Source organism: Etheostoma spectabile, chromosome 9, assembly GCF_008692095.1.
Source record: "Etheostoma spectabile isolate EspeVRDwgs_2016 chromosome 9, UIUC_Espe_1.0, whole genome shotgun sequence".
Taxonomy (NCBI): domain Eukaryota; kingdom Metazoa; phylum Chordata; class Actinopteri; order Perciformes; family Percidae; genus Etheostoma; species Etheostoma spectabile.
This window is the reverse complement of record NC_045741.1, coordinates 13050597-13065062: the sequence shown is the minus strand read 5'-3', so window position 1 is coordinate 13065062 and position 14466 is coordinate 13050597. Positions and strand designations below refer to the sequence as shown.

The 14466-nt window shown below is 39.7% G+C and overlaps 1 protein-coding gene across 11 annotated transcripts in view; it reads right to left on the bottom strand.

The window, feature by feature from the left end:
• The window catches only part of dnajc6 (DnaJ (Hsp40) homolog, subfamily C, member 6), a 40912-nt gene extending 28227 nt beyond the window's left edge, over positions 1-12685 (bottom strand). For 4 of the 11 annotated variants that reach the window (XM_032525801.1, XM_032525804.1, XM_032525809.1 and 1 more), the window contains exon 1: positions 7751-8198. In XM_032525801.1, coding sequence (XP_032381692.1) covers positions 7751-7970 — 220 coding nt within the window. In that variant the 5' untranslated portion in view covers positions 7971-8198. Of the gene's footprint in view, positions 1-7750; positions 8200-12315 lie in introns of those variants that run through there. The other 7 variants (XM_032525803.1, XM_032525806.1, XM_032525812.1 and 4 more) reach the window with 6 other exon arrangements.
• Between the last annotated feature and the right edge of the window lie 1781 nt (positions 12686-14466).

The following is a 14466-nucleotide window of genomic DNA, read 5'->3' as shown; positions in this document are numbered from 1 at the left end:
GTGTGTGTTGCAAAAGAACCAAGTGTCATCTTAGTCAGCACCCCTACGGTTATATGAGATTTTCTCGTTTCTCTCTTTGTCTGTCCCTCTCCTACATGTATACACACTTACATGTATCAACTATAATGGCTTCTCTTGAGATGTAACTTGGCAGTACAGGCATTCAACATGACGCACATTCTGGGTTGGACCATTCAGTAATAAACAGCTGTTTGCATAGATAGAGTTTGGGTTTAATTATTTCACAATATAGTTCATTAAAAAATCCCCAAAAAGTTTTAAAGTAGGATATCTACAGTCAAATGGTGGGAGAAAAAAGTCTGGAAAGCTAAAGCCGATTCATGACCAATAGTTTAGGGTCAGATTTCACCTGATAGCAGCACTGCAACACCCCCCAGATGTATTATACATGATCTGACTACATCATGTGTTTAAGCAGCCCAGCTCACTTTAGTTTGTTACTCATCAGGGGGGAAAAAAATTCACATCACCATTAGCAAAAGTACCAGGTACCTTTTTTGGTACCACCTATTTTTAATTTTTATTTAGTTAGGGAAGGTTCACTGAGAGGAAGCCTCTCTCTCACAGTTCCACATTCATACCTGGAAGCTGCCCAATACAACCGTAGTCTGGCATCAATAGCTGTTTACTTACATTTACTTTATGAGAGTGACAGTGGGAAGCTCTGCCTCGTTTCATGACTGAATATGAAACTGTTCACAGTGTTGAGGTTCTTTCGTAGACATTCACAGTGAACAGAAGGTTAAAGTTGAGATGGATTTGCAAGTGGTGTGTTACTGGAAAATAGCCTTTATTTAACTTGCTTCATGTTGTGTTCACTATCAACAATCTCTATTTCATCCCATGCTGACCATAGTCAGCATGGGATGATCATAGTACTGCGTAACTACATTGGCTGTGTGCGTAGGCTTCATTCTACACTATTAGCTCATAATGCACAGCTGTAAAAAAAGATTACCATCAGCAATGTGAGTAACTCTTGTTTTTTTTTGTTTTTTTGGGGCATTTAAGGCCTTTAATAACAGGATAGTTGAGGATATGAAAGGGGAGTGACATGCAGCAAAGGGCCGCAGGCCGGATTCAAACCCGGGCCGGCTGCGTCGAGAAGTAAACCTCTATACATGGGCACCCGCTCTAACCACTGAGCTATCTGGGAGCCCGTAACTCTTGTTTTACAATTAGTTCAGCTAGGAAAGAAGTTGAGAGTGTACCACCGATGTTCATCCAGCCAATAAGAGGTCAAGTTGAACATGACATCGAGGTAAGGCATAGGATGAGACAGTACAGTGTCATTATTAGCTGGAAGTTAGCTGCAATTTGTTTAATGTTATTGCCACTAAGTACATAACCTAAGAGGACTAGCTAGTTGGCTATTACAGGTAATTTTGCTTCATGCTGGAGGGCCACTGTGCCTTTTTCTGTGTGGATCTGTTTCTACTACCAGATGAGTTGTTCTTCCTATGTGAGAAAGCCCGTATGTGTGTCCAAAACAATCATATCGCCTTCTCTTTAATGAAGAAATAACTAAATTCAAATGTTGGGTCAAGCTCAGGTCTCACATATGTGGAGGCAGGCCGTGCCCTTCATAGTATCTCCACACGTATAATGCTGATGTTATCACAGTGATTTTCAAGTTTTTTACAGAAGAAAATCCTCTGAGATGTGCCAGCTTTTTTTTGGATAAAAATCTTAATGATTTTGTGGTGCAACGAAGGGGCACATTTTAGATTGATTTTAACAGCAGACTTTCACACTTACTCACAAAGACATCACAAACACTGTCTCTGAGGAAATCTGCTGGCTGCTGAGACAGTGTTTCCCAATTAATCATAAACAGAAACTGCTAAACTCTTTCAAAAACCTTGTCTACTTTTTATCCCTCTATTCCTCTCTCTTTCTCTGTCTGGTTTACTCCATCCTGTCCTCAAAGAACTGAAATGACAGGGATTCTTTTCTGAAGAATAAAGCTCCTGCTTGTTGAACTCATCCAGCATATGATCCTCAGAAACTTCCAAAACTCAAATATAACTTTGCCTATGACATACAAGATGTCACTGTTAACTGAACAGACATTCACACAGTAACTGATTTTTTTGCTGCATTAAGAAAGGTTAAATACAGTACCTCAAAACAAATATATATGTCAACGGGGTCTCAAGTTGGGCTTGACACAACATGTAAAGGATTGTCAACCTACTAATTCTACAAGGGACATTTTCTACTAGGGCCAGTTTTTACTCACTTCAGAACGGATAATAATAATAAAACTATTTATATAGATGATCTACTGCAAGATTTCTTTTAAAGAATTATGATTATATAGCCTTCGTTCCATTTCATCTTGACTTTTTACTGTACTTTATGTATTTTATTATTGTTTTCTACCTTCTTTTTTCTGTTTATGTATCATATATATTATTTTAGTTATTTACTTTTTTCCCAAGTAAGATTATGATGTTCTCTGGATGGAAATGCACATCTTTTTGTATGATGTATGATGCCAAATTATTTAAATCTTGTATAACATGTTTGTAAAATTTGCAAAATAAAGATGTGACCAATATGACCTTTACCCCAGCCAAGAAAATAGTCAACTGAAGAGAATAGCGAAAAAACACTAAAACTGGAGTCACAGTATGACATTGTTAGTTGGAAACATGACCATGTAAGCACAATATAAAAATACCTAAAACAAAGTAAAGCCTATTATACTGCACCACTGACTTTATCACATCTGTGTCTTTGAACCTGAAAACCTTCAGCTAACCGCAGGCTTTATTTTTTACATCTTGTGAAACTGTGTTGCGCAGATGCATTGTCCTTGGCTTTTGAGGTAAAATTTGTTTGTGCTTCCGACATTTTTATCTTGGTTTATCTGTAAAGCAGAAAATGTCAACACTTTGTAAGAGAAAAAAAAAGGAAGATAACATGCAGCGAAAGCTGAGCCTCCCGATAAAAAAAAACATGTACTTTGTATTTGATGTCTACTAAATCGAGAATAACCCTGTTAATACTGTTGATTGAATGTAATTCTATATCACTTTATGTGTTGATTGTATCCTGGGCTAAGCCAATTAACCTTAATTTGCAGAGAGTAAGATAAGTAGGTCAATATTTCTCTGATGTCTGCACACTAATATGAAGCTACAGTCAGCAGCTGCTTAGCTTATCTTAGCAAAAAGACAGGAGGAATAAGCTAGCATGGCTCTGTCCAAAAGGTCAAAATCCGCTTACTATCACCTCCAAAGCTCTAAAGCCCACTAATAAACATGTTAGATCTTGTTTGTTTTATCCATACAAAAATTAAGTCTGAAGGCAGATTTTGTTATCTTTAGAGCAAACCAGGCAAGCTGTGTCCCCCTGTTGTCAGTCTTAATGCTAAGCTAAGCTAACAGGCTGTGCAATGTCACTTTATCTTAACTGTACAGACATGAGAGTAGTATCAATCTTCTCAACTAACTCTCGACAAGAATTAGAATAAGCCTATTTCCCAAAATGTTAAACTATTCCTTAATTATGTTAACTGCATTGAAACTAAAATGTTCCCCTTACATTTTTCAGGCAATACTGTAATTTCACCTGCACATTTTGGTCTATTTTTAACCTTCTTTCTTCAGCCTGACAGTGAGCATGACAGGGTGTATTAGGAAAACCTGCATCCTGCTATGCCTTGAAATCAAGAGCTATATGATCTTAACCTGAATCTGCCAATCATGTTCAGATGCCTGCACAGGTAAAGAGGAATCTGTTGTGATGAAGGAAAGAATGTGCTACAAATAAATCTCACTAGAACTGTTCCACAAAAAATAGGACCAGGCCAATAGCTCACCCCTCCTCCCTTCTCAACTGCCTCCTATTGCTTTCACAGAGTCGACCAATAGCAAGAGAGAGGGGGGAGAGAGAGAGAGAGAGATGACTGAGGGAGAGGAAAAGAGAAAGACAGTTCTTGTTATGTCTAGAGGGATCAGTGGGCTGTCTGAATATGCCTCCCTCCTCCTACAGCCACAAACATTTATCCCTCAATGTCCGGCTTGGGGTGTATAACACAGATGGATGCGTGCACACAACAGTAAAGCTTGACAAGCAAACACACTGCTCTGCACTGCACTGCACTCGATCTCAGTGTTACTACTACACTGTGCCGGGCCTTGTTGTGTCCTGGACCCGAATGACTGCGGCGTCAACCCCGATATCTAATCTGCTTAATTATAGATGCTGCTGATGAGACAAGGATGTGTTTGCCTAATCATCTACTAAGAGAATTCCACTGCTTTGAATGACAAGCAAGGTCTTACAGGCTGCTAAACACATGATGACACATTATTAAAAGATGTGACTGCAACTGTAGGTGCAAGCTAACGGTCAAACACTCAAAGAACATTGTTGTATGAAAGAGCTGACATTCTAAACTTCCTCTGTACATTCACATTATTTTGATACCTTTAGTTTGAAACTATGGTGAGGCAAACACGTGCCTGGATTGACCTTGGATACTCAAGCAAGACTACAAGCATTTTTTTGCAAGTATTCTTCAAAATAGATTGTGCATCTTAACCATTACTAAACATTGTTATTTGCAAAACAAGGGACCTAATTATGACATCCATGATTTCTGCTTTATATAAGTGGTGTCCTAAGCTTGTAGTGTCCAAGCAAGCTCATAAATGTCTTTACACAGTAGCGAGATGACAGCCAATGAGTTGAGAGAGAGGGAGATGGGGAACAAAGTACAATGAAGGCTCCCGGACAAACTCAAATCTGGGATGTTGCGGCTCAAGTTCAGCCCCCTAACCTATGTAGGCCACCAGGGTGCCGCAAAACTGCAGTATGTTAATAGCTGAATGATAAACTGAATCCATCACATTGAGAGTCAGGCTGATTTCACTACTATCAATCAAAATATAAACAAGGCCACTTAGAGGGGAGACACCTGCCTTATTCACAGCAAAATACGTAAAGTAATATTGTTGACAGATGAGCAGAGCTGGAGACCATGTTGAAGATTCATTTTGCTCTCAGTACCTTGGCTAGATGATGAACCAGGGCTTATAGGCTACAATTGCTAATTTGTATCAGTTTTCTTCAACAGTAACAGGCTATGAATCCAAAAGTGGTACTCCCTTTTGTTAGCTAGTACACAACTGGCATTGAGAAAGTTGATATATAGTCTGGACCAGGGGTTCGCTTTTTGGCTGGGGACCATTTAAAATGAAGCAGCAAATGCTTGTGGTATCAAAAGTTAAATATTTCTTTGAATTGCTTTGTTGACATTGCTTTATTAGAATAACTGTTAGAGGCCCGAAAAGATAAGACTTTGTAAAGATTGTAAAATCCAAATTTTCATGATATTTTTCCTCTCCATTAATTACATTAAATCATGTGAGCAAAGGTTTCAAACCAGGGTTACAAGGGTAGGGCTAGCATGTTTGGAGACAAATATTGTAAAAATCTGAAATCTTCTCTAGCTAACTGCAAAATTGCTGCTAATCAATGTTGCCTTCAGTCCAGTTGATTGACAAGACGACATGTGGACCTTTTTGAATAGCTGGCCTCTATTTGATCATCTCTAATCAAAGAATTATTTAGCTGTGTGTTTATTGACTTCTTTATAACCAAATGGATCTATGTTATGTTGTCTCCTTCTATGTCCTCCCTGCGTGGTTTCCCATCCTGAGTTTGATACTGTATAAATAGATTACAGTGTGAACCAATTTGCTTCTTACATTTCTGCTCTCCTGTAAATCATGTGCTTTCCCTCTATTTTATGTTGTATCTATGTCTCTGTATATCTGTGTTAATGTGTTAGCTTGTATATGTGCCTCTCTGCCCGTGGCCAGATGGATGTGGGAGTGTGCAGACTGGTGTGCCAGATACAGTGACAAACCTTGCTAATACAGACACCAGAGGGAGGCTCTGATACAGGCTCCATCAGGTAATACAGTAGCAGCAGAGAGCCCAGCCACTGACAGTAAGATAGGGCCGGACATCAACAGAATCTTTGTTGTTGCCAGAAAGATCAATGAATGTTTCTCCCTTCTTCTAGAGTGCCAACCTTTACCCTTTGGTATAAGGCTGTGTTTGAATGGGACAGACGGATCCACGGACATATGAAAAAAGGCACACATGTACATGAAAGAGACCATCCGTAAGACCGGGCAGCCCAGACAGACATCTGACACTGGAGCCCCCTCCTCCACCCCCACCCTCCTCTATCACCACCAACCCAAATCCCCTTCCTTCATTGACCCTGCCACCCTCCTCATCCGGCTTCTTTTGTTTCACTCTAATGTTCATCCCTGGAGGCTGGCTGACTCCACAGAGCACTGCAGTGAGGTGAACACAGACTTCAACTTTACTGTAAATACTCAAAGTAACAGACTTCCCTATTAGCCTGCATTTACTGCAAATACTATAATTACCGTCATTATATTGTATTAGCAGTAACATTGTCCTTTTTTACTGTAAACGGCATGATGCTCTAGGATAAAAAAGGAAAATAATTTTGTAGATATTGCACAAACACTGAGTTGGCTGTTCACATATGAAACATTTAATTTAGTTACTTGGAGATAGCCTGGGAGATGGGGGAGGGGGGGAGCCCTTCATCTGGGTAAACTAAATATGTGTTTAAATAATGTTTAAGTTTGATGTTTGATAAACTGTGGTGTCTTGTATGGGATATTGTGATCCCCTATATAATGGGCCAAATGTTTGGCATAACACACACAAACTAAGTAGTATTAGTATTACAGTTATAGAAGTAGTAATTGTAGTAGTGGCAGCAGCAAAGGTTGCAGTAGTAACATCATAAAAGTATTTTTCTTTTCCAGAGGACAAAATTGATCTCAATGAGGATAAAGTGTCAAAGCAAATGACCTACATAAATGAAATCAATAAAGCATTAACGGAATGTGTCATCAGATTAATGATGAACAGATTTTAGTTTTAATTAGATACATTAGGTTTATAATCCATCACTTATGGCCAATTGACTAAACTTCTCAACTGAGAGTACTTTGTGCTTCTGCTGCCTAAAACGGAAGCAGCATTTATTCTCTTAACTAATTAGATGAGATTACTTGTGTAAAACAATTTCACATTAAAAGCCCATATAAAATATTAATTACGCTATAAAATGTGGTTTATATTGCTGACAACTGGCTGGAAAATAAGTTTGTATACATTTGCATATGTCAATACATTATGGACGCTATAATAAAGTGTGTGTTAATATGTGTAAACAAATTATTATGAGCATTCATGCAAATGTTTATAGCCAACTTTACACGTATTTAAATAACTTTAAGTCTAGTCTGAACTGTATGTCAAATGCTTTGGTAGGCTATTGGTTTCAGAGATGTACAGGACTGGTTAGCACTGTATGTAAGAACACACATAATGCAGACAATTATAATATAAAATGTTACACCAAACCAATTGCACTAGAACATGTCTGAATCTGTTCTGCAATGCATATAATAGCCCAACAAATCCATTAAGGTGGGGTCCGGGAGTCACTATGAGCCCCGGAGGCGAATCCAGGAGGTGCAAAGCATCGATGTATACTTTCACTATTGTTAGCCATTGTGTTGCCCATTGCTTCCCCTGTGCTCGCCAGGACGGTTACAGGCCACGCTACTGCGTAAACTCGTCACATGTTATACTCAAGCACTCTTCACGTTGGCGTGCAATCGCTATCCAAGTTCCCGGAGGCGGTGAGTACTCTTACCTGAGCTGTCCATGGTGCTGCAGTCCTCCTCTCTCAGCGGGCCTGCCTTCGGTCCAAGGGTGGCCGCTCTGGAGCCTGCCAGTGTGACGCCGCCGCCGCCGCCGCCGCCGCCGCTGCTTCCTCTGCCGACACTGAAGCTATCTCCGCCGCTATCGACCAACTGCAAACATTCATAGCCATCGTAACTGGTCTTTTTCTTGTAGGCCCCCAGCAAGCTCATTACCGAAGCGCACACAAAATAGAAATAAAGGACAAAAGAAGCTCCAAAGACGTATAGGCTACGCTGCGACGTCGCCGCCGCCACCACCACAGCCGCCGCTGCTACTGCTGCTACAACTACTGCTGGGTAAACCCCATGTCCGGGGAGGAGAGGACGACCGGTCTCCTCTGTTTTCTAGGGGAAAGAAATATTCTGCCGGGTGCTCTTTCTCTCTCTCGCTCTCTCTCTCTCTCTCTCGCTCTCGCTCTCTCTCTCTCTCTTTCTCTCTGTTTCTGTCTATCGCCTCCACTTTTCTCGGCAGCACCGCATTTTACTACGACGCTTCAGCTGCTGCTGATGCTGCTACTGAGTGCTGTAGTCCCCGACTGTGTAAAGGGGAAATCCGCCCCAACGCACAATCCTCCCATGCCATTGCTGCATCTATTATTCACATACTCTAATCAGAATACCCTATAGGCTTATTTTTTCCTAAAGCTCAGCAATAAAGGACATGTTCATGTGACGAATCAAAAATACAGAAGAAAAAAATAAGGTCCTAAAAATGTATGAAGATATCATGAAGTTAAAGCACCACTACATACTAATTCCCCATCAGTATATTTTGGAATATCATTGTGAAATCAATATAAGTAGGCCTTAAAATGGCACTTTAAAATCTCTATGTTAATATTACTGTGTGTGATGTCATTAAATTTGCTCACATGCCCCTATGTAAAATAAGTAGGATCCCAATTTTACAGTTCCTATCTGGGTGAATTTCCCTTATAAAGGTTTCTAATGTCTATGGGCTTCTAGCCAGTTATGATTGTCCTTTGTAGTGATGTTAACAGCACTTGTTCTACCCTGCAGTTGTTCCACTAAATATTGCCAGCATTACGTAATTAGCCTACAACATTTAAAGAACGTAAAAAGCTATGACAATTATTTTCATTATTAATTGATCAGTTGATTATTTTCTTGACTAATCAATGATTCATTATGTCTAAATTTCAGAAAATTGGGCTAATGCCTCTTACAACATTTCAAGTCTTTAAATTGCTTGTTTTGTCCAACCATCAATCAAAAAAGTAAGTTAAAATTACTAAGTTAAATAAAAAATGTACTCACTGGTACCTGCAAATGTTTGACATTTTTGCTTCAAAAGCAACTCAAATGATTTGTCGATTATCAAAGTAGTTGCCAAGTTAACTGCTCAACTTAAATGGAAGACAGATGCTGTATAGATGAGTGGTGGATGGTGTCTGCTGCAACCATTACTGTACATGTACTGTACAAGAGGCACAGGTCATGATGGTTTAAAATGTACTAAAAAAAAGAGGTGTGACATCCATTATAATAACATTAAAAGTCCTTTGGGAGGAAGTGTAGAGCCATAAAAGAAACTTTGAGATTGTTAAAATAAAACTATGACCTGCTTTCTTGTGTAAACATGGAGGGAATTATGAATCTGGGCCTACAATACAGAACAATAATTAGTTGAGTCCTGTTCTGAAAATGAACAAGGACCCCTGGCCTTGTCATAGTAAAAAAAAACATTGCAAGACAACAGCACCATACTTTGTCAGGAAAAGGAAACTCACTCTGCATCAAAAGGAATTTTTTCTACTCGACTAATTGCAGCTTTGAATCTTAATAGGCTCTTTGTAATGTAATTAAACTCCAACAGATTTGAAATTTCCACTCCAAATTTGTTATTTTAGCTCCACGTTTTTGTGTAATGACCCTGGATCCATGAAGGACAAAACACTGACCACTGATGGCATGCTTCCTTCTTTGGCCTTGTCCCCTGGCAACGAAAACCCTGCATAGTTTTTGAAAAGAGGACATGAGCCTGGGAAACTCTTTTCGGAGAGCAGACGGGGATTCAAAGCGGGAACAGAATGTCCAAAAGGGAGGAAAGATACCCCCGCCATCACCGGACGCAAAGTGCTGCCGCTCTATTGTTGGCATGGAGCTTCCTGTCCCAGCCGTGCCTACCAATATTTACCCCTTGATGCCCGTATGAGTGGGACTGTTTAGGATGCAGCATGCAGGTGCGGTAAGGACGTCACAAACTTTGCCACGATCAAAGGTTTACACATGAAGAGACAAAAAAAAACCAATCAAAACATAAATAGAGCTGAAACAATTTGTATAATCATTGTTAGTCTATGGACAGAAATTGTGAATCATTTCCAGAAACATTTGTCAAATATTCAACAGTTCCAGCTTCTCAAATGTGAACATTAGTTGCTTTTCTTTGTCGTTTATCATAGTTAATTGAATATCTTTGGGTTTAGGACTGTTGCATAGACAAAACAAGAAATGTCAATGTGTTTGCTTTGGCTCTGGGAAAATATAATGGCCATTTTATACACAAAAAATAATAATAATGAATTGGGAAAATAATCAGCCCTGAAAAGAAATATTGAAAAACTGCACTTTTCACTTATAAAAAGCATATAGGGTATTATTTTGGCTAACATCAGACCTCCATCTTTTATTTGAAAATCATTCATAACATTTCAAGGCTTTGTATGATGGATGCTAGCTTTCCCCTTATACGTGTTGGGCAACCATTGCATAAAGGCTTATGGGAACATGGCTCACAATGTATTTTTTGTATTAAACAATAGAAATCTTATGATGATGTTTGAGGCATTCATGTAAAACCCTCTTTTAATAATTCCTAAATGGCCTTTACATGTATGCTTGGTGCCATTTTATGACATTGCTGTAACGTGATAGTTTACTGACAATGGCCTTGTGTCTCTTCATTGGTTTTTACCATCACACTCAAGGGTAGATTGAGGATTAATGATTATCCTCATAACAGTTAAAGCAGACTGCAGGAATCTGCCGGATCAGCTGTAGGACACTTAACCACGGATTCAAGTCCACTGTCTGTCTTGTTGAGTCTGTGAGACTTTAGATCATGTAATCCAAGGATTGTTGTTCTGCGTGGTAAAAACTGAAACGTGACACGCATTGGCTGCTACCTGTCTTCATAGAATAACAATGGCATTCATGCTGCCCTGGTTTGCTACTACCACTGAGCTGGCGGGAGGGCGACGTTAGAGAATCCAAACAGTGTGTGTTCTGTTGAAATGGCACTGAGCAAAAAAACCTGTTTACTTATTTACTAATTCCAAGGCTTAAACCCCTTTTATTTGTGCTCTTTTAAATGCACTATAAACAGAGGCATCGCAAATAGAATAATCTATTCATTTGGTAGTGAACTTAAACGCTTTAAAGAAACTAATAACATGTCCAAGTCCTTATCCTATGTTGTTTATTTATGTATCTCTTTACTTACTAAATACGTGTTTTTTTAGTAGACATGAACCCATTTTTGTTCATGTCTATATTTTTGAATGACTCTAAGTGTATATACTCATGTGCTGTACTAAAGTAAAATTTTAAGAAAGTTACACTTGAGTATTTAAATGTTCTGCTACATCTATATTTATTTGATAACTTTAGTTACTTTGCAGATTCAGAATAAGAAAACAAAATAGAATCATCAAGAAAATCATGGAATTGCTACTTTTTAGAGGCCAAATGAACAAGGTGACTCAATGGCTGATGATCAGAGCGTGAAACCACACCAAGCTGCATTAAGCTGCTCACGTGACGTGCGTGACGTTGGTGGGAATGTGACGCTGACGGCAATACGACAGGAGAGGAGCTGCTGCCCTCTCAGCCAGTCCTGGATGATGACGATTGGGATTCGGATAATACTGACGATCGACATACAAAGACATCAGTCAGGTCATAATGGCAATAATAGGCTACCGATGAAGAAAAACACCGGTCCTTTTTATATTCATTTGGATATGGTGTCCTAAAGTGCCGTTACCGACAGCTGACAGAAAAAAACAATCCAACTAATCTCAAACCGGCAGCCTTCACCTTGTTAATTCAGTCTAGTCCTCAGGATGTCATTTATAAAGCAACAGTAATGATATGCCAGCAGAAAAAAACAACAACATTACTCACTAGGTTGTGTGAAAAAAACGACACTACTGTAAAAATAACCCAAATGATGTCATTCGTGTTGCTCACGTGCGCATCTCGCAACAGAGGCCCTGATTTTATGATTTGAGATCCATGTATCGCCTAAATTGCAAAAAAAAACGAGAAGGCTATTTTCTCTGTGGAGCAAGTGCATGCTGGTGATAACCTCACGAGCAGAAATGGGGGAGTGTGTGTGTGTGGGGGGGGGGTGAATTTCCAGAGGCAGCTTGATATTATGTAACATCCAAACACAGATCAAGATGCTCGCTCCCTCTTTTCCTGGTGAGAGATGCAGGCTACGCCAGTAAAACACGAATCACATCAAAAGAATAGAAACAGACGACTTTACCTTTCAGAGCGCTTTCTATCATTCTCCCCCCTGGGAGCGCCGTGTTGTGCCGTGGTGTAGATGCGCTTTAAACCCCGGCTCAGCTCATAGACACCGAGCTTTGGTTTGTCATTCGCTGCTAGTCAAAGGTTAAAAGCATGAACGTCCTGTGAGACGCACTGTCCTGCAAGGATTCCCCGGTATCTCCCAGTTAACCTGTCAGCACATTTGCAGAGGCAGCACCTGTACGGCATCATCATATTCACATTTTGGCATATGAGCAACAAACCAGGGATGGCGATTGGTAGATCTGTAGATGGTGTGGATGAGCGTAAACGAAAAAAAAACAGCAAGAGTGGATGTTCATGAATCTGTACGGTAGAAACTGCGCCGCTCAGCGAGTCCTGGCAGAGCTGTCAGAGCTGGTAAAACCCGGAATGGACCTCCGAAACGGGTTGAAAGTTGGCCAATAGAAATAGACTATAGGATGACTGTATGTGAATTTGCTGCAGTAGGCTCAAGAAGACTTATGGTATGTTTTATCAGGTCACAGAATGGCTGGGCCACACTTGTGAAGGCTCCCATAAGAATAGTAGCCATGAGGCGAAAGTAAAAACCCTAAAATGCAACACCATCTGCTGCATTTCAAACTTTGGACACAGGGTACTCCTCTAACTTTGCATTATGCTTAATGCATGGACAAGCTATAGCTGCATACCATCTGTCAAGGGTAAACACAGCAGATGAGACTGTAATCCAGTAAAACCGGAAGCCCAACCAACCTCTAACGCACAGATTTATTTACAGATCTGAGAGGATTAGACAGGAGAGGAGGAGTGAGCAGTACTCCTATGAAGGCTTCACACACGCATGCGTGTGTTTTTCTGTACGCCTTTTCCAAATCTAAGGCAAGTTAGCAGCACACCCCTCCTGCTGCTTCCTGTTTTTTCACATGATATAAAAGATCAAAGAGCAAAGAAAGGCCTATCTATTACTTTTATGTGTGCTGGAAAGAAAGAAAGAAGTCACAGTCATATATCAAAATGAATAAGCTATCAGAGATTCTTTAGAGTTGTAAAAGTAAGTTTTGTGTAGTTTCAACCAGGCAGACCACTACTGAAATTAAAACTTGACATATCTGAGAAAACAACATTTTAACCTCATTTAAAACCCAAACAGCTTTATATGCCTAAAGTTGAAGATTATGACTACAACACCCACTTGCTTACAGTATGTTTGGACTGAGAAATAATCCTTAAAAGTATAAATGAAGAAACCTGTCTGCATCCAACCAAAGTATGAATTAGCTGGGAGTCTCCCACAAAATAAGATACAGTAAGGACGGTGGGTACATTTTGTTGCATGCAAGTACAAGATTAAGTATAAAGACAGTGAAAGCAGCCTTGAGAATATTTTTTTTTTTTATTGTTTACAGAATGTAACAGGTTTGGACAGCATGGTTTGAAAATAAGAAAAAAATCATCTTTACACATCAGCAGTAGGGTGAGGTCACATATTGTACAACATAACACTTTGACACCCCGTCCTTTCATTCAATGACACAGACTGGCATATTGTGCTATGTGTTATACCAATCTTATATTGAGTCATATGGTCGGCATATGGTCGCCTGCTCTACCAGGTGAGCTACCCAGGAGCCCTCAAGATGTTAACTTGCTCAACTCTTAAAGGCACAGTTTTTATTATTGTCACTTGGGCCTTCTCAGTGACATTTTTAGAAATCACTTTTCCGGACAATCTCAAGGGATTTTATATAACACTCTTCACTGATGTTCAGTGATGAAATTGTTCATAATCAGTTTGTTGGTTGTGTGCTGCTAAGATGTTTTATGCCTTGTTCATTGTGTTGTTTTGTCGTTTTTTGTACTTCCAACAACAAATCAAATTTCCCCTCGACAGACAATAAATAACTCTGAACTGAACTATGAACAACATGAAACCAAAGTGTGGACTTACAGCTGCAAAGAAAATGATTGCAACCCATTGGAAACCACCACATGCCCTGTCTATCCGCACGGGGACCCTTTCCTACTTGGATGTGGTGTATATGGAACTGTAATGTAATGTAATTAATGGAGCGCTGGGAAAAACTCTGGACACTTGGCAGAGCATTGCAGACTCTAACATGCACAGGTGTTTGGTCCCTTTCTC